Source organism: Thalassophryne amazonica, chromosome 13 (assembly GCF_902500255.1).
Source record: "Thalassophryne amazonica chromosome 13, fThaAma1.1, whole genome shotgun sequence".
Taxonomy (NCBI): Eukaryota; Metazoa; Chordata; class Actinopteri; order Batrachoidiformes; family Batrachoididae; genus Thalassophryne; species Thalassophryne amazonica.
Genome location: NC_047115.1, coordinates 14,179,651 through 14,201,363, shown reverse-complemented (window position 1 = coordinate 14,201,363; position 21,713 = coordinate 14,179,651). Strand labels below are relative to the sequence as shown.

General features: G+C 40.8%; 1 protein-coding gene across 1 annotated transcript in view; it reads left to right on the top strand.

Annotated features, from left to right (window-relative positions):
- The window catches only part of ehbp1 (EH domain binding protein 1), a 331,101-nt gene that overhangs the window by 152,855 nt on the left and 156,533 nt on the right, over positions 1-21,713 (top strand). Inside the window, 3 exon segments of the mRNA XM_034184954.1 lie at positions 2,614-2,751; positions 5,209-5,452; positions 11,711-11,957. Coding sequence (XP_034040845.1) covers positions 2,614-2,751; positions 5,209-5,452; positions 11,711-11,957 — 629 coding nt within the window.

The following is a 21,713-nucleotide window of genomic DNA, read 5'->3' as shown; positions in this document are numbered from 1 at the left end:
ATTACCCATAATGCACTGCTGGGCACAGCATGTGCTCACTAAAACCTTAAAATTAGCACATTACATTAAAACTAAAACATACATCTGATATTTTCACTTTATAAAATGTCAGACATGACAGTAATTTTAAATAACTTGTCCAAAATTAGTTTTGTTAAAATTTGGACCATAAGTTAAAAAATGTATGCCTCTGGATGACTTGGGTGATATTGCCAGCGTATCAGTATCCGGTTGTTAAGTGTGACATAATGCATCATGTGATTTTCAACCTCCGGTTCCAAACAAAAAAGGCACGCTGTCATTAACATTGAGAACTGCACTGAGACGATCTGATCAGGCTGCACTTACACTGTTGCACACGGACAACAGCATCAACATCACAACATAAAACTCTTTGTATATTGTGCTTAAAACTCTCCTGGATATATTAACTGGGTTTTTAGACATTCTTACTGCGTTTGTTTTATGTGAAAATGTCAGACACTCAGGTTGTTTCTCCGTTATTTTCAATGGGAGTTGCAGCGAGCTGCGATCGCTTCCTGTTCATGTCGTTCGGGGAGAAAGTGAAGTTTGCACTTTAACGTCCTGTTTATTGTAATAAAAAATTGTTTATTAACAAATAGACATGTATATTACCTGTGCATAATAAAATATGCAAAGTAAAAGAAAAAAGTTTCATCAAGTGTTCTGACCATAGAACCAGACGAATGCGGTTAACGGAGGTGGAGGCGGAGAAGGGAGGGATGGTGGTTTGCGCACAGTGTAAACACAAACTAAACTTAAACTGTAAATACTTAAAAGGATCAAACAGACATAAATTTAATTGTAAACTTGGAGGTCTTTGGACCCGGAAACAGATTTATCACATGATGCGTTACATCAGCGCTTAACCGGATGGTGTTAAAGGAAATGATTTTTGTGGGACCACTTCTCTTTTGCCTGCAGAGGATAGAATGGTTTCTTTAAAAACACCTCTCTTCTGTTTGCAGAGGGTAGAACTATACATCTGTTAGGAAACTTTTAACAGGTAGGTGCTCAATTGATTTTAAATTTTAAAAATGTTTGTCACTGTTCATCTTTGTTTACTATGTTATCGGTCTAAAAGTTAACGGACAAAAATGTATTGGAAGATAATTTGTCCGATAATGGTTTTTAAAGTTATCTAAAAAGATAATCCGATAATGAAAACATTATCTTCGATAATTATCTGTTATCAGATTATCGGAATTGTGCCCACCACTGTGTGTGTGTATGTGTGTATATATATATATATAATATATATAAATATATCACTTCATCATGAAGCTGTATGACTGGTGATTGCACAGACGTCTACAGACAAGCTCAGCCATGGCTAACCTTCAGGTATTTTAAGGCGTCAAAAATCACATTCTGTACGTAATTTTATGTATGATCTCGCGGATATTAGCATGATGATGTCACTTCCTGGTGTCGCTAGCTGCCAACTTCACTTTGTTTTTAGCTAGACATACCTTTCTCATATATTATGTAAAAGCTAGCGAGAAATAAACACTTCTAAAACTGAAAATGCTGTTTTGGAACCTAATAACACCAGTGAACTGATTTACAAGTCAATTCACTGACGCTAGCGTGCATGTTAACTTTCTCTAACTTGCTATGGAGTTAAATTTGTCTCATTAATGCCTGCAAATGCACAGAGGATGATTTACAAATATTCAACGTACGCTCTTCTCAAAAGCTCATATGCGCACACGCAAGGCCTCTGCAGACGCTGTAAACGTAAATATTATTTTTGATTGATTGATTTGAGGAGCTTTATTGAACATGTACAAATTGTACATAACACAGTAGGATCTTAATAATTAATTAAATAAGTGAAAAGTATAAAGACCACAATGCACATACGGCCGAGGATACTTTAACATTGCATTATATTTTGTCTTCCCAAGCTATTTCAGTTGAGCTACTCAGTGTTTCTGCCTGCAAACCTTACTGTGGTGTTTCTCCCACAAACACTCCTGTGTTTGTGGGAGATCTAATTTGGACCAATTATGTCACCCTTTAGATGCAAAGAAAAGCATCAAACATCTTATCAGCTGCCACTACTTAATGTTTACCACATTACAGATAGACCAAGGCATGAAAACACACACCCAGCAGGTTTACTCTTTGTTCCCCTTCTCTCACAGCACTTGCTGGCATTCTGCCTCACACGCACATTTACAGACTTTTCAAACTGACCCAAACCCTGTTGGCATGCAGCTGAGCTACAGTGAGGATGATGAAGATTAAGTGGACAAGTCTCTATAGCAACTCCACACACCACACCGCTATCTGCCACAGGACCCCTCCGTGCAGCACAAATTTTCCCAGACTGTCACTGTTCTGCATGCACATTGAAGTAGGCAGAGGTAACAGTGGAACACAAGGACGTTGACGAAGTCTTCCTTACCCAGAAAAGACACCAGTGCAACCTAAAGTGTGTGGTTCACTCCAAAGTGCAGATTTTGGTGTATTTGGATTTGTTAATCTTTGCATTTGAGTTTAATTTTCTAATTATTTTCAATTTATTAGTTCTCATTCATAATCTTTTTTTATGGCTGACTGTATTTTTGGAACCTGTGGCATTAGAGCTGATCAGCAAGCTGAACTTCCTGGAAGACGAAGATCAGGAAACTCCTCCCTTAATGAACATGAATCCCTTTGATGAGCTTGATGATGACCTTCAGGATCCCAGCGACCTCAACCCATTTAGCAATCCCGATGAAGGTAAGGTTAACTCTACAATCAAATGCTGGCAAATCAGAAAATCTGAGTGTATTGTCAGGTGGTTTTCAAGCTTTGAGCTAATATCAAGTTTTCTTTCTGGAGTAAGTTTTGGCTTTGGTGTCTCCTTGGGAGAATGTCACTTTACACAGTTTGATGGGTTTGATGTTCACATACCATGACTGGAAGCTTGACTGGTTTCAGTCAGACAGCTAAACCAATATTTTTGTCTGTCTACCTGTGTGTCCAGGTGGATTAGTGTAGGTTGTTCTTCAGTGGCAACCTCACACACATGGTTTATTTTTGCTGAAGTTGCTCTTATTCTCACACCATGAATTTGGTTGTCATGAAGCTCTAAATTTCTATTAAGTGTTCACACAAACAGTGTACTACCTTGCCTGAAAACAGATTGACCTGTGAAGTAGATTTATTTCTAAGGTTTATAGATGAGCTGTTTCTCTTTGGTTTGGTGATATGGCTGTTATTTTTATTGTGTGTCAGCTGGCCAGGATCAATGCATGCTTGTTATTTTCAGGACCTGTCGGTCTGTTAGACAATAGGTGCACAGTAGCATGTGTAAATATTAAATGTGTTTTAAGTCAGCTTTTAAAACCTTTTGATGATCTGGCTTTTTGTTAGTAAGTAAGCATTCAGCTATCAGCTAGTCTATCCTGCCCAAGTACCCAGTGTTTATTTGGGGTTGGATGTTCATGTCTTTGGACACTTTTCATCAGAATCAGAATTATACTTTATAATTTAACTAAAAGCGAGTGAATAAAAATGGCAATGATACTGGAAATGCATGCCTAGCAGGGGTGTGCATCTCCCTTGTAGAACATTATATATATTTTGAGATTCATGTACTACACTACATTGAGGAACAATACTTTTTATTAAGTAATGATTTGATTCACTGCAGTATGATGCAATTTGATACAGTTGTTTGTTTTATGTAGAAATTAGAATTAGTCAGAATAAGCCAAGTAGCGTTGATAATCTGCAAATCTATATTTCACAATCGACTCTGGATCTTCTTCAGGGTTTTACTACTATGCTGTAGCACGTTGGCACTGGCTGTTTATTTCATGAGCACCACTGGGGGCAGCACCACATCCAGTAGAAGAAAGCGCAGCCCAGAAGAAGAAACCAATTTCAGTTTATTCTTTGTCCCAAAGGGCAGTTTGAGTGTAGCAAGAGTATACCACATAAACGACATATGACACAAACCGCACAACAATAACACAGTACAACTGCAGATAAAAAGAGGTACTAACAGAGCAGCTGTTAGCATAGCATAAATAGCACAGCATAACTTTCCTCTTCTGATCCTGCATGACAGTACTAAGAAATTGTCAACTGATTATAAAATTCAAAAGCGTGCATTTACCAGTTATACCACCTCCCTCTGTCGGACATATTGATTTTGTTTTTACCTCAAAAAGTTAAGCGTTGCTATGATCTTCATACCCACCTTTACAAGTGCTTGGAGTCCTGGACATTGCAGTGAAACAAGCTTAATTCAGCTTGTTAAAATGATAAAATGAAGTAATTGACTGGTTCTTAATGCATTTATATTGATTTTGGGGTCTGTTTTTTGAATTTATTGTATCTCCTATTTTCAGTTTGTGTCTGTTAATTGTTACACCCCTAATACCTAGGGTTCATTAAAAGTTGGGCATAATGCAAATCAGTAATTGGCCAACATAAGTATTTGTTGGCCAATAAGGAGATCTAAGTTGACTTCCAATTCAGTGTTTCAGTGTTTCCCCGTAATGCCCCTGGCGGCTGCCTGCGCTTCCCAGAATGCACTGCAGTGCCAACGGAGTTCCGCTGTCTCACAGCGCATGTAAACAATGGCAAAGCGAGGATGTAGATGGCGTTAATTTATCAAGGTCACGGGCTATTATGATGATTATACATTCTTCCAAGTTCAGAGAGTTATCTAGAGGAGGTGTAGCACCTGTGATGGACTTCTGCTGTGTCCCGATGTTGTCTTATTGTCCCGACTTCAAAAGATGTTTACACTATGAGTGCTGAGCTCCTGACACCGGAACGCTGCTGAAACCCACCTCTCGCATGAGTCACGGACCGCCAGATGGGACGAGATTCACAACTGTGAAACACAGAATAAGCATAATGTTCAGAAATTGTTTTCATCAAACATGACCAAAAAATACAAAGGGGTGTGTTCATGGATTTGTAAGATAGTTAAAAACTTCCAGTAGGAGGAATTAAACTGCAGATATGTTGAGTATTTACTGGAAGCACAATCATATTTATTCTTACATGCTGCATAATTCCTGGTACTCAGTAGGATAATGAGCAACCAGAACCCCTGACAAATATCTTACTTTAGAGTCAGTGTGGTGTCAGAAAGCAAAAACAAAAGAACGAAAATTAATTTGAGCTAGAGTCGACTCATATTTAACCAGTTCATGGCTTGTGTGTTTTGCCAAACAGTGCCTCCTGCCCACCAGGATGATGAGGATTCTTTCATTGACCACGACTCATCAAATCCATTCAATGAGCCAGAAGAACCAGACACACACACATCGCCGGGTAACCCCTTTGATGAGCTGGATCAGGACCCAGAATCACAACCAGACCCAGAACCCCCCAAACCCAGGCAAAGAAAAGGGGCACGACCAGTTGACATGAGCAAGTACTTGTATGCTTCCCATAATGAGGAGGAGGAGCTTGATGAGTAAGACGTTTTCTTCATTTCATAACATTTCACCTTCTCTCTCTCTCTCTCTCTCTCTGTGTGTGTGTCCGTGTCCGTGTCCCCTCTTGGTCACATGACTTTTAACCTTTCAAGATCATATGTGTTTAACTCAAACAGCTTAGAGCCAGTATGGATTAAACATGGTGGAAGGGTTGTGTGCTGATATGGCCAGTCACTACTCAAGGATTGGATGCACTTGTACCTGATTGCCTGATATTGTTACTTTTCACTGTTCCTGTTGCACATGTGCAGCATGCGATCTGTGTCTCTACTTGTAATAACATCTATATAACACCAAGCAATGCACGTTATGAAGGAAATATAGCAGAGGTTCCATCGCAAAAATCCTTTTGAACATGTTCGTAATGCTGTTTTTGCTGTCTGAGCTCACCAAGATGCACATTCGTAACACAGGGTCTTGGCACATGCTACAATACATTGGAACCTCATCATACGAACGACTCAACATATGAGATTTTTGAAATACGAGCCATCGCTTGGTCCATATTTTTGTTTGGAATACGAGCAGAAATCTGAGCTATGAGTCACGCTTCGGGACGCCACCAGAGCAAGAAGGAGGGGAAGCTTCTATTGCAGACGTAAAGGCAGCGGAGATATACGTCACACATTTTGCTGCACTTGTTGCAAAGGAAAGCTTTGTCCCGCAACAAGTGGTTAACTGTGACAAAACTGGATTATTCTGAGAAAAAATGCCACCTAGGACCTATATAACAGCAGAGGAGAAGAACCTGCTTCATTGAAAAGAAACACCCAGAATACGTGTCCACTGGTCGTGCTTCAGCACTTTTTTAATGACATTTGTTCGTCATGTTTCTGCAACATTTCGAAAAGCAGGCAGAAGCAAACCTCCTTGAATAGGTTTTTATCCAAAAGACCTGCAAGTTTACAATTAAAGTTACATCTATATGATCCTTTTACGGCTCTGCAGTTTAAGTTTAGTTTGTGTTTACAGTGTGTGCAAACCTTCCGCTTCCCTTCTCCGCCCCCACCTTCATTAACCGCATTCAAAAACTTTTTTCTTTTATTTTATATATTTTATTAAGCATAGGTAAAGTATACATATCTGTTTGTTAATAAAAATATTTTTTCATACTTTAGAGTGGTTTGGGGAAGTTTTACAAGACTGGAATGGATTAAAATTATTTTAATAATTTTCAATGGGGAAAATGTGTTTGAAATACAAGCAGATTGGCTTACAAGCTTGGTCACGGAACGAATTAAACTCGTATCTCGAGGTTCCCCTGTATACCTTTTCTGTATGATTCAGGCAGGACGCACATTCATATTGCATCATCGTGTAGTGGGTAGCTGGCATTAGCCAAGAATAAAGTGGTACAGTATTGGACAGAATTGATCACATGTCAAGAACCATATATTATGGTATCAAATCACAATTTGCATGAATTGGTATAATGTGAGTAAGGTGCAGGTGTTGCACTTTCCAATGGCTCATGCTAGTATAGTATTGCATTCATTATTATGTTGTATAAGGAGAATTTTAATCTTCTTTTTAATATACATTGTAATTATTCTCATGCACGTGGGACGACAGCTGCACTATCACAGCACACTATTTTAAAGGAGTTTGTTAATTTGACAAATACTTCAGGGTTTTTCCCTGAAGTATTTGTGAGTAGTGTGTACTTAAAGCAGTCAGGAAACATCCACATTACTTCACATAGGTACTGCTGGTGAGCTGAGTCCTGTGCTTACCCCTCCTTATAGAGGGGTACTTGTAGTCCCCCCCACCAGAGCAGAGAGACGAGGCGGCTCTTTCAGCAGGAACAAGGGCTCTGTTGTTTTACTGCATTCTTGAAAGTTGTCTCCTTCCTTTTCCTCCTTGGTTCCTTCATTCCCTCCTCTCACCTTGTCACTCCTTACCTTCCCTCCTTGCTTGCTCTCATCCTTCCTTTCCACCCTGCACTCATTCCATTATTACTTTCATTTTTGTGAGTCAGGACCATGATGAGTTCTAGTAACCACATGTGCACAGGAAATATTACATAATGCTGCAACTATAAATTACTTTCCAGTTTAAGAATTATGTTTAAAACTAACTGTCTAAGGCTTCATGGTTATTGCAAATGAGATGTGTAAAATATCATAGGTTTATTTAGGCTGATGTTCTTTGTGAAACATGACAAGAGGTTGCAATCACACTGACATCAGGGCAGTGTTTTCATGGTAGAAATATTTAAATGCTAACCAAAACTTCAGAACCAACTTGCAGGACAGGGCACATCTCTGTTGTCCACCATAAAGTCAGACATGTTCCAAAAGTCATATTTCATATAAATTTCTATGCACTGTAAGTCCCTTCAGCTTCTCCCTTGTTTGCACTCGGGGTCACCACAGCAAATCCATTGTGGATCTGCATGTTGAATTGGCACAAGTTTTATGCCGGATGCCCTTCCTGACGCAACTCCACATTACATGGAGAAATGTGGCAGAGATGGGATTTGAACCCGGAACCTTCTGAACTGAAACCAAGCGCATTAACCACTTGGCCACCACCCCTGCTATCAGTGCACTCTGCCCCCATATTTAAGTACCTACAAACAAACATTCCATGTTCTGACTTACAGAGACAGTATGTTGGTTGAAGACTACATTGATTAGATTTGGGGCCAAATCCTGATTTGGATGTGTAGGATCAGCTCCATATTTCAGTCCTTGTATTGTGCAGTTCAGCCAGTGTGTTACTAGAGCAGGATTCTCAGAGAGCAGATGAGCGAGTTGATGTGGCTTGTGTGAAACTTCAAGAATACAAACATCCAAAAGTGATGAAAAAGATGAAGGTGGCCCATTTACATCAAGACATTTGGAACACGTCTTTAAGGACCAATGCTGAAAATGCTAATTTCTGCATCATACTTTTTTTCTTTTGTGTCATGGCTCCTGCATGCGCTACTCAAGCATCCCCATCTTCACCTCAAGCACATATTTTAAGCACATATTTCCACAGGGGACAGTAGGCGTCTGACATTCTTTCAGTCCTCTTTATTGTATACGCCAGAGAAAACGCAGCTGATTCTGTGGTTCTCCAGAGTTCATCTGAAAATCACTTCAGTCATCTCCACAACAAATAGTTTTCATGACAACATTTAATCAGTGAATAAAAGAAACAAGGATCACCCTTTATTGTCACTGTACAAAATTGATCCCATCCTGTGTTTGTCCCATCCTAATTACAGTTGGACACAATCCAAATACTAGGAACAGTGGGTAGCCATGGTCAGGTGCCCAGAGGCTGACTCCAGATTTAGATACACTGCTTTGGTCAAGGGTGGAGAAAGGAGCAGGCCCTAATGTGCATATTTTTGATCGGGGATGGTAACTAGAATGCCTGGAGGAAACCCATGCAGACACAGGGAGAAGATGCAAACTCTCCATGGAAAGGACCTGGATTTGATTGGAATCAAACCCCAGGCCTTCTTGTTGTGAGGCAAGAGTACTAACCATTGAGCCACCATGCTGCCAGAAAGAGAGTAAGTCCTACACAAGCTGTGAGGAACACGGCACTGGTGCTTATCCCCGGCGACTATAGCGTGAAGCAGATGTGAGTTTACTACTTCTCTTGGATGGGATGCAGGTACATCACATTATTCCACTAACTGAAACTGGTAGCCATTTTCAGCTAGGTGGATTGTAACAATGAGGGTGATGTATTTTGACAAAGGAGCCTGAAGCACCCACCTGGTGTCAAACCCCAGTCTGTAGTGATTAAAAAGAATATTTCTGTAGTATTTTACAAATGTGAACTTTTTACGGATTGTGCTTGACCTTAGCATTACTGTGGCAGTGCTTAAATTGTAAATGTGAGGAGCCCTCTGCTTTGGCTTTTGAACAGAGCTGTCAGACTGATAGCCAATTGTTTCAGTCCTTTCAGCGGTCTGAAAACAACCAGGCTATTGACTGGTGTGTTTCTTCTGTTTTGTTCCTGTCTTCAGGACAGTTATTCTCGAGAATAGGAAGTTCAAGAGGGCAGCACATTGTTTTGACTGGAACCTTTTCATGTCTTTTATCAGGGGCTGGTTTGTTGAAGCTGCTTTATTGGCCTGTAGTCTTTTCTTCTTGTTATATTCTCCCAGTCTGTAGCTCTGTAGTTAGATGGACACTAAACAGCTCTAACCTTCTCTTTCAGACAGATACAGAGTCAGTCAGTTTTCTTTCTCATTCTTGCTCTCTCCCCCACACTCTCCTTCCAGTTCTCTTGTTTGTTTAGGAGTGCATGTTGAGTTGCATGTTGAGTGAATGTCTCAATGCTGTGCCCGTGCTTTCAGTCTCACAGTCTTGCTTGTATATTGATAATGCTCTGGTATGTGTGTAAGTGTGTTTTTCAGAGTGTGTGTGCGTGTCCGTCTGTCAGTAGTCCACCTTGGGCAGTAAGGATATGAGGTCACGTAGTCCTGACCTAAGTGCACCTGCATCTTCTATTACGTTACCACTTGTGTGGTGTTCATTATGTTGCACCAATTTCTCATTTTTCATCCCACTATTTCCTAGGGTTTAATTAACTAATGAGCATTTAGAGCCAAAGCTGGATTTAAATATGCCAGTAATATTCATAATTCATGACTGCATCCTTTTATGTTGCATATATCACATAAAGGCATGTAAGTGAAATGAGCAATTACAGTCTTTATTTAAACAATCCAATGTGAATTCTTAAAATCCCAGTGTTAATTGTGCATTTTTTTATAGTGAAAATTTATAGACTTGTGCTAAACATTATAACAGGTACAGTTCAACTAACACCTGTCCATCAATGCCTTAGTGGATCTTAAGGGGTATATTTACAGTCAACTTTATGTATGTGGACAGTGTAAGTTAATATTTTGTGATATTTTGGTGAATTAAAGCTGAAAGTTAAAGCACATCTTGATTGCATTACTTCAAAAGTACAGTGCATCTGGAAGGTATTCACAGTGCTTCACTTTTTCCACATTTTTTTTATGTTACAGTCTTATTCCAAAATGGAATACAGTATGTAATGGTCAGTAGTGTAACCCCAGTGCAGAGAACAGACAAGATGATTAGACGTCGAGAGATTTTAATCAAAAGTTCTTTTAGCAGGTCAAGATTAAAACACAGAAGACACTCCACAAACGTGTGTGAGTGAGAGAGGAGACGACATGAATGATAACACGGGTTACAAACAGAGTTCTGGAACATGGGTGATCAGTCCAAGCAGGTGTCAAGCAGGTGTCAGTCTCTCAGCAAGAAGCAGACGAGGGATATCAAAAAAACAAAACAAAACGGGAAGTTCAGTAGCAGAAGGTTTTCATACCAATCAGTCACTACAAAACTGCAGGCAAAAAAATCAGGAAAGCAGGGCATCAGAAGTCTGTAACAGGAAAGTAGTAATTGAACTTGACAAGAGATGCTAGAAACATGTGGAAAATGCTTAACAATCCAGCAAAAAGTGACAGGACAGGGAGACACAAAAATACTGGTGGGAGATGACTATTGATGAAAGCTGTGGGCATTACTCTGAAACTTGATGATAACTGTGGAATTTATACACATAAGACGGGATAGTACAGAAAGAGGACACCAGGGAGCCAGAGACCAGAACAAAGGAGAAAGGATGAGAACCCAGTTGGAGAATACTGAAACATTGAATAGTAATATATAAGTAAGCCCCTTCAGCTGCTCCCTTGTTTTTTTTTTGGGGGGGGGGGAGTCACCACAGCAGATTCGAGGAGGATCTGCATGTTGAATCAGCATGTTTTACGCTGGATGCCCTTCCTAACGCAACTCCACATTTCATGGAGAAATGGACAGGTGTGAGGTTTGAACCAGGACCCTTCTGCACTGAAACAAACTACACTAACCACATGGCCGCTACACCTGCTAGGAATAGTAATATATGCCAGTACATATTAACAACGGGGAAGAATTTATCAGATAACACTGTGAACATTGTAACATTAGGATCAAATCAAAACACCAAATCGTGACCCATGATAAACTATTGTTATAGTGTGTGGAGATGCAACACTACACAATTTCCGTCATTATCTGAAAACTTACCTGTAATTTAGATTTTTTTTTAAAACTACTTTTGTAATATACTTTTTGAGGCCAATCACCATTTCTTTAAATAGACATTTCTCTCTGTTGGCATACTTAACATGAATTTACAATTCAAATGGCTGTATGTAACATTCAGCAGATGCACTTTCTTCCATCTCCTCATCCTTCCATTTTCAGATCTAACCCATTCTACGAGCCAAGGACATCAAGCCCTGCACATCCCCCCACCGGGGGCCCCTCTGTAGATGTGGGCAGCAGCCAGAAAAGGAGGGCTCCCCCACCCCCAAGTTCCCACTCTGGCATTGGCCCCAGTCCGACAGCTCCCAAAGTCATCTCTGTTCCAGGCACAGAGCCAGCCCAGGCAGTCGGACCGAGCCCAGTGGCAGCAGTCATGGGGAGAGAACTGGTTTCCTCTTCCCCAAAGGTAAACACGTTTCACTTAAATGTAATAGACATCATTTAACCAGTAGTAAAGACAACAGCAAATCTGATGAGTGTGATATAGTGATCAGCATTTTTTTCTGCCCGTCCGTTTTTGCTTGTTATATCTCAAGAACCAGTTGACCAGTTTCATTCATATTTGGCATAAGGGTGCACTTGGGTAATCCCTCAACACTTTGTATTACTGATTTGTGGGGACCTGGGGGATATGTCATCTCCTGATGACTCTTGCTTTTCAAGAATCTAACCAAACTCAACAGGTGTTTTTAAAACCATGAAGTCTGCCAGTAAAAAAAAATTACCACATACAATGAGATATTTCTGTACAGACAGACAGACACAGAGAGAGAGAGAGAGAGAGAGAGAAATGTGTTTTTAAGGGGATATAAAAAATATTGCTTTAATTGGGAGAAAAGCAGCTTCTCCATTTCTGTTCCAGTGAATGTGGGCGTGCCACAGAGCACAGGTGAGCTCAGTGGGCATGTCTTACAAAGTATGTTGTGGCATACCTCATAGGATTGAACAGTTTAAGGTCAAAGTTATGCTTTAATCACATACCTGTTCTCTGTTACCTGGGCTCAGTTCATTGAGTATCTCCTAACTGTATGCTCATATAATTGTGGGGTTTGAGGATGGTGTACCAGTCCAGACTACATTAAGTGTAAAAACTGATCTTGGACTGATTTGGGGTTTTCTTAGAGCACAGTTTATTTTGCAGCAAGTATCAAAATCTTTACATTAAAAAGCGCAAGACAGAAGCAATTAGATGTTGTGGGAATGTGTTTGAATGTTTTAGAAGTTTAGAGGCTTTATGATCAGTTGGATAAGGAGTCGGGCTGCCATTATGTAGACCTGGGTTTGATTCCCAGTCACTGTTTTTGGATAAGGCTCTTCATCTGCATTCTCTCAGTTCACCCAGCAGTACATGGGTTCCATCCTTAGCTGGGACAGGAACCTGAGTCACACTGGTGCCCCGTCCAGGGCTAGAGGGTGGCACTACAGAATCAGGGGATAAATGCCTGGCAAACACTCGGCTTTAGGACTGATACAGGACTAATTTTGATCGCTCGGCCCATTGAATAATAAACTATAGCTGATGTCACCAGAAGCATGCGTTGCATTCAAATTCAAGCTTACATGTATATTTAATTTTGATTTGTGTTCATCACCTCAAGAAAAATGAATGTCAGAAGACCAGAAGTTTGGTTATTTCCCCAAGTAAAATGAACATGGAGTTTGTTGATTTAACTGTAAAAATGTGCCCACAAATTTGTTTGGAAATGGTGCATTTCAATCTCATCTTTTTCCATAAGTGTGCAACTTAAAATTGTGTGTGTGTGTGTGTGTGTGTGTGTGTGTGTGTGTGTGTGTGTGTGTGTGTGTGTGTGTGTGTGTGTGTGTGTGTGTGTGTGTGTCCTCATGCAGTGGTCCTTACATTACCATTTTTTCCACCTGCACAATTCCATCTTCTGCCCCATTCTTTGTGCTCACGATACTTGCAGCTCCTCATTTGAATATAGGTATTTGTTTATTGGGGTGTTTTCGTATGTTTGTTTATTTATTTATTTAAATTAGGTAAATCGTGGCTGGGTGTAATTAAATGGCTGATGGTCACACACGCTGATGGTAGGAGTCAGACCACTGGTGGGGAATGATTGGGTGGGGGTGAAACGTTGGTGTTGGGGCTCAGTGAGTCTGTGTGGATTTTAAACACAGGGGGCTTAACTACAGCACAGTGATCACAAGGGGGTGTTGACCCGCTGTGTGCGCGTGCACACACACACACTCACTCACACACACACACACACTCTCACCGTACAGTTGTTTGTGCACACACAGACCCACACACAGGTCCCTCCTCCCTGTGCAGCTGGCTTGCTGACTGTTTTAGTGTAGCTGGGCGGTGATGCTGGCCGTCCATGTAATTATGGCACAGTGCCTTTATCACCCAGCTGCAGTTGCCTGTGACCGTGGATGGGGGGCCTAAACCACTTTAATTACCCAAAGCCAGTGGCCTGTGGTGGGCCACACTTTACGAAAAGATGCCCCTACCTCTGGAGCATGGGAGGGAGGGCAGGAGGGATGCAGTGAATGAATTGAAGGGGAGTTTTGGAGGGTGGGGAGGTGGAGTGAAGGAGAATAGGTGGAAGATGGTGGAGGAAAGGTGGAAGAAGGCAGAGGAGTGGTTGACAGATAGGATGTTCACAGTAAACAAGGATACACCTACAGCTAGTGTGAATGGGGTTTTCTTTCTTATTCACACCAAGCACCATGACACACACACACACACCTCAGCCATCTGTACACTCTTAGGCTACGAGATGACCTTTGAATGTATGAAGTCAGAGCGGATTAAGAGGAGACATTCCCACTATGAGAGGCCGAGAAGAAACCAACACATCATTACACTATGAACGTGTTCAGAGTGTAGATGTGCACATGCATGTATCTGTTCTCCTTCTACTACACCTTAGGCTTAGTTCAGTGAATACATTCTTTGGAACCTCTAACCTTCTTCCAACACATAGCTAACCATTCCATCTCTGAGACATGTAATTGGTGTGAATGTGTATTATTCATTTATATTTATTTCCTATTCATGTGGGAAGTTAGTATGTAAAACCTAAATAAATGCACACACACACAAACTAGGTTTAATCTCAGAATATGAATAGAAATTGATATGGAAAGCTGCCACATCCATTTGTACATTTGCAATCTTCCCTGAAGGTTGTATAATGTCTTTATAGGTGTTTTGTAGAATAAAATCAGGTCTTGTCAGCCAAAAGAGATTAGCGTGTCTGGTATCACATTTACATTTTGTACGTTTAGTCATTGTTGTGGTAACACGAATGCTGCAGTTGAAAACTGTCCAACTGTCAGGATCACTAGAATTACAGGCAATAAATTTTGCGGTGTTAGAGTTAAAGCCACGCTGCATATGTAAATAAAACCCCCGTGATGATACGTTGGGAATTAAAACTTCTGAACTGAGAGAAAAGTACAATCATGTACAAAAGGTATAGGCAAAGATATCTGCATTGCCAGAACATTGAGGATGTTACGGAAATACCTAAATTAGTTGTCTATTATTGGCATAGGTGGAGTATTTTATTTATGTTTCAGTTTATTTATTGATGTTTTTCCCTTAAAGGAGGTAGAATATTGAGGGTTGTTATAATGTGCTTTCTTATTGCAGGATTCTGAGTATCATGGAATCCACCTTACAGGAACTCATAACAAATCAGAATTTAATTAATTTAGTGTACAGGGTGGGCCAATAAAATGTTACCACTTTTTGATCGTACACAAGTTTTTGAAATGAGAACTTATTCAAAAAATTTATTTACAGGCTTGTAACAGAAGCGTCAAATTAACATTTGATACCAGAGGTTTCCCACTTTGTCTCTTGTTTTCCGCACAGTTCAATAATTGATGACATGTTCAATCCACGCTCCTCCTCTGTGGATTACAGCTGCAACACGCACATTGAAGTTTATGATGACATTGCCACACATCTCAAGAGGGATTCTCTGAATTTCCTGACGAATGTTGGTCATCAGGGCCTCAGTGGTCTGTGGGTTGTTGTAATTGCCTACGAATTAAAAAAAGTGGTAACATTTTATTTGCCCACCCTGTATATCAATAAATCATAAGTGCTCTCAAAGTACTATACATGAGTAATGTCTAGATGTTAGCGACCTCATTATGTTCTGTTTCTGTTTTCGTCATGTTAAACAGGCCCAGGTTTCGATACAACAATTCATCATGAATGGGAAATTGGTTTTGAAGAAAACTATATGACTACATGGATTTGCAGACCTCTTGGTTGATTGAAATGTGCTATGATCTGGTCAGTGGTGTTGTGTGGGCCGCCAGAAGAGGAGGTACTGCTGGCCCACCACCAGAGGGCGCCCTGTCTGGAGTGCGGGCTCCAGGCACCAGAGGGCGCAGCCGCCTCACAGGAGCAGCCAGGGTGACAGCTGTCACACATCACCTGCAACAGCTGTTACCAATCACCTGATCAGCAGGGGTACATCAGCAGGACTACGTCTCCACCTCTTTGCCGAGATATCGTTCTACCTGGAAGGTAACGTACCTCAGCTGACTGTTTTGACAGTATCCTTTGTGACTTTGTGCATTATATTGTGGACTGCTTTTCCAACGAGAGGTGGAGGTAGCTTTCCTGCCATACTGATTCCTGGGTGCAAACGCATCCTCAGTTAATTGCTTTTTTGTTCCTCGCCAGCAGTACCAGGTCCGACACGCGGAGGCAGTGGCCACCTGGGAGTTCGGGACTTGGCGGCTCCAGTATTCCCGGGGTCTGGTGGCGGAGGAAATCGTGTGGTTCCGGTTCTGCTTTGGACAGGCGTCTCCTATCTTCGAGCCTGCCCACACGACACCTTTGTGAATTGACTCTTGTCTATTGTTGCAATCTGTTGTATTTGTTGTGCACATTCACAACAGTAAAGTGTTGTTATTTGACCTACTCCATTGTCCGTTCATTTACGCCCCCTGTTGTGGGTCCGTGTACCTACACTTTCCCAACAAGTGGTCTGATTTTAACATGAAATGTCACCCCAGCCATCTGCATGTCCTCCCTCACCACATCCGTAAGCCTCCTCTTTGACTTCCTTCTTCTTCTTATGCCTGGTGGCTCCATCCTCATCATCCTTCTCCCTATATAGCCTGCATCCCTAGTATGTCTTTTTGGCTACTCCCTGGTTTGCACTCGGGGGTGCCACAACCAATCCAAAGTGGATCTGCATGTTGAATTGGCACAAGTGTTACGCCGGATGCCCTTCCTGATGCAACTCCTCCTCTGCACATTTCCAAACCATCTCAATCTTGCCTCTCTGACTTTTGTCTCCAAACTGTCCACCCTGAGCTGTCCCTCTGGTATATTCATTCCTACTCTCTGAGAGTATCTGAGGTCAGACAGTCTATGTAATCTCTAATTCCAAAAACCTTTGCCACATAAGAGTGAAGATAACATCCACAGAGTTCCTCCTGTAGTGTTACTGATACTTTACTGTTTATTCAAACTGTAAAATGTACAGTGCCCTCCAGAAGTATTGGGCTCCTTGGAATTTCACACATTTTAATTTGTATATGCCATTTCAAATACAAAAAGTAAATCAGGCTTCTCAATATAAAAATTTTGAAAATTAACTTCCTTGAACTCAAACGCAAAGCAAATCTCTAGAACTTGATATAAATTAAATAAAAATATAAAAGCCAAGATGATGGGTTGCATAAGTAATCAGCCGCTTTCGTATAATACCTGTAAATAAACAGTTTTATTGCCAGTTTTCTTCAGACAAGTCAAGGGATGGATCCATGAACATTTCCAAGTCACTGAGTATGTCTTGGACTTTATTTACATAAATTATGAAGAAATATAAATGGTATGGCAGTCTATGGTAAATCTGTGTGGAGTAGATAGTTCTCAAAAATGGAGGGCATTGTACTTGCGTATCTCTTATGGAACTTCTTTACTGGCCATTGCTTTATAAACACTTGTGGTGGCTGCATGACATGATGAATTTAATCAAATTATACCTCTTAGCATGATAGCCAAATGACCCTCGTTCAGTTGGTAAAGTGGGTTGTCCATTAATCAGTCATACTGTGTCCAGGCTGCTGTCTCTGTAGGTGGAAAAATACTGAAGTGGGTTGAAAAAAAAAATTCACTTTTGGCTCTTGTTGGAATCTTTGTCCTGTGCTCATATATCTGCCCTGTGTCATTTCAGCGAGATATACAGTAGATCTGTAAATGCATCAAGTTTAAGTTTAGCTAGTGTGAAGGAGCTGGAAACATGGAAATGTCTGTGGGATTAATATAAATGAACAGATGGAGTTCCTGTTGGGCGGGTTGTGAGCTCTGTCTGGTCTGATTCAGTCCATCTCTCTTTCTTTGGGCTGATATCTCCCCTCCCCGTCCTTCAGTGATCCCTTCGTCCTTGTTTTGTTTCATCTCTATCTTTGTTCCGTAGTCAGACCGTGCCACCCTTAAATTCTCTGATCTTGGGAATTTCATCAGGTTTTCGCTTCATGAATTATTTGCCTTATTTTCATATAAAGAAAAGTTAGAAGTTGGTCTGTCTTTTGGGAAACTTTGAGCAAAGAGGTTCTATATCATCTTAATATTTACATAAAGAATCTTAGAAAGAGGAAGTAGGACAGCTTTTGGGTCCTTGTGCTTACTGACCCTGGATAAAAAAAAACAATCTTAAAAAAAGTGTTTCTTTAATAATTCCTCCTAAGCCAGTTATGGATTTCAGTGAAACATCACACAATGGTAGCACACCATATGAAGACATCAAATACATGATAGTAACTAGTGTGAAGGGAGTACTTGTTCAAGATCTCTAGTTTTAATCTCCTTTTAATTTTGTGTTTTTTGTTTAATTTCCTGCTTTTTAATGTCTCTTAATTTATCAAGCACTTTGAGGGCTTCATTTTGTAGTACTTTGTACAAAAAATTGAATAGAAATTTAGTTGTAACTGTCTGAATCAGAATTTTCACTTTTATTGGGGGGGTTAAAAACGCTCTTCTTCCTCTTTTTTTTTCCTCATAAAAATGCAAAGACACTTTACCTCCTCTACAGATCAGAGAAAGTGATTCAACACCAGAGATATGATTCTTTCTCTCCTTCAGTGTGATTACTTATGTTAATCAAAGGGTTCAAATTAAATAGTTTTGGTCAGTTTCTGAGAGCTCTTGTGCTCAGGGAGGCAGAGGCCAGAGCGCTCCTTCCACACACTTTGTTTTCACAGCTCCTCCTTCAGTGCCGACTACCTACAAATTGAAATTAGAATAATTAACATTATTTAATTGAGTTCGCAGAAGGCTGCGATATTCTTACTTAGCTTTCACGCGGTTCACGGCAGGAGAAGACCACATCAGTGCTGAAGTTTACTGAGGTTGCCGTGACGACTGAGGGATGTTTTTGGAGGACACAGGGGAACCCAAGAGAGGAGGACAACCTCTTTGTCTTCTAATCTCTGCCCATTCCGATGTCTGGTCTTTTTCTGATTATATCCAGGACTAGTTTTTCTATCTTCTCATGCAGATTAGTTTGACATACCTTTTCACTTCATGTCACAGTTGTAGGACATAAATGAAGGTTTAGTGTCTTATGTTGCTAATAGATTTTAAATGGTAACACTTTTGGCAGGCATTAAGAGAGAGAATTTCCTCAGTGATTTCCGGTTGAATATGAATGTTCATGACAGTGTAATAATGGATAAGATGAAGGTTGTTCTTCTGACTTAGGTTTACTGTTCAGTGTTATAGGAAACATTTTGGTCTGTCTCTCAGACCAAGACATAGAGGCCTCAGTGGGTGCCATTGGCCTTTCTATAAGCTATGTAATATTAGGAGAATAATCCTTGAGAGGAGCTGGGCTAAGTCACTCCTTCTCAATGTCTGCTTTTTCCCAGTGTGGACCCCTCCCCACCTCTTATTTGCACTCTGAGTGGGCTGTCATTGGATCTTGTGGGAGAGAGGAGACCCAGTTTCTTGTCTCGTGCAGCTTCCTGTTGACGTTTCAGGCTGCAGGGCATTGCTGTCACCAGGTTTACCTGGTGATCACCTCAGTTTTCTGGGCATGGAGTTCTGTTCCCAACAGCTGAAAATGTTTTAGGAAATTCTAAAGCCCAGATGACGTGACCTTAAGTTTGGCAAACATAAACAAAAAGTTGAAAGACTTTGGAGAAGTTGTTTAGTTGTCTCTGAATACAGGAATTATGATTTTAACATGCATTTTTGAACCTGAAGACACACTTGATGCTAGAACTTTAATATCTTATATATATATAAAAAAAAGACAAATTAAAGTACCTGTCTGGTCTTAATCCTTCTCCAGGTTTTGGGTCTGTACCATTAGGGTTAGTTTACAATGCGGTTCATTCAATTCTAATGCAACGACTGTAGTTCCGCCTCTTCCTCTGTGGGTGGTGTCGAGTGCACAAGTAAGCACTGCAAAGAGCCACTCTCTTCAGTACCCATGCCGATTGGTGTAAAAGGGCCTTCGCAAGCAGCGCTTGTCATCTGCCTTTGTAAGTCCTCCTTAGTTTTATCTGCCAAGGATTACCTCACAAGCTGCAAGCAGGATAGAACGAGAGACACGTAGAGCAAGAGAGGGGCAGAAATGGGTTTAAAAGAAGAGTCACCGCAAACAATGAACCATGGATCAAAATGAAAACAAATCACTGTATTATCTCCAAAAAAGAAATAGCACTGCTTTGGAGTTGAAAGGAAGTTTCCGTCGACACTCATTTAGAGAGGGAATCGACTAATCCCTCTATGATTGATGTCTGCCATGAGAGGCTCTATAACAGCCTAATAGGCTTATGAGGATGACCAGAAAGTTCTTTATGTGTGCGCATATGTGAATGAACCAAATCTTTTTGTCTTGTGTGACCCTCCATCTAGTGGCTGTAGAGGCCAGGGGTTTGAATGACATAGCAGTGAAGAAGGGGTAACTTTATCTTAATCTGTTTTTAAGTCTGCCCCAGTCCTCCAGGTGTGGTGTGGGCTTCAAACCAGAAGGATCTTGGGGTTGAGGTGAGGTTTAAAGGGGTTTTGGATGAAGAGGAAGAGAGCCATGTGCTTGAAAACTCCTTGGACCCCAGAAGCTGTAAGACCCCCCACATGATCTTGAAGCCGCGCTCACCCAGTCATGCCATACCTCCTCCCTGTCACTCTTAAGTGGCTGGCCCCAGCTACGTTTAAGTGGAATTAAACCAGCCGTTCCCCATAATTTAAAAGGATCTTAGTCGTACCTTATAAATTAGTCTGATTTGTCTTTCAAATTGTCCGTGTGCATGCTTTTAAGTGTGCACACGTCTTCACCCCGTCTGTTTGAGGAAAAGAGGGTGAGTGCAGAAATGATAAGGCTTTAATTGCCTCTCTATAAAACCCTCCATTGCCCCCCTTTCTTGGACTGTTACGGTATGCAGGTATGTTCTCTAAGGTGCAATAGGAAATACTAAGTGGCGTTTGTAAGTGCTTAATAACACAGTTGACACAGAGCGGGATAATTCGTTTGACCTCAAAGTTCACCGAGCACCGTGTTTTGAAGGTCGTACAGTTAGAACAGAGAATGCACAAATCCAGCTGTTGTGATCCATGAAGATGATTTGTTTTGGGTTTTATGGATGAGCCACTTTTAATGTCATTTGTGCCATTTACACCTGGCAGTATTATATATTTTGGGCATTATGTTCAAACTGAATAGTTCTTAACCACACTGAAGTAATAGACAGCTCTAAATGCATCAGAATGCATTGGGATTGTGATCTGATCGGCTAGACATCCTCCAGAGTTGGACAGAAACTCATGGCCACATTCAATACCAGTGTAAAAGTAAATACATTGCCAGTCTACATGTAACTATGGGCAGTACCAAGTGGTCACTGTGGCCCTGTTTTCCTTCTCCCACTTTGAAAAGCAAGTGATAGTTAATTTTTTTTTTTTTGATTTGTTTTTTTTTTTTTTTTTTTGACCCACTCAAACCAGAGGAGGTATCGTGAACTACCTGGACCGATCAGATCTAAATCAGATTTCACTGTGGTTGTTGGAGACTCATTAATCCCACATGTAAATGTGATGAAATAAAACTGTATCTGGATACAATGTGGATACCAGAACTTTGTAATAACAAGTGTAAATGGAGCCATGTCTTCCATGAACATCTGGGCCCGGTTTCAAGTAGACTGATCTTGTTTAGTT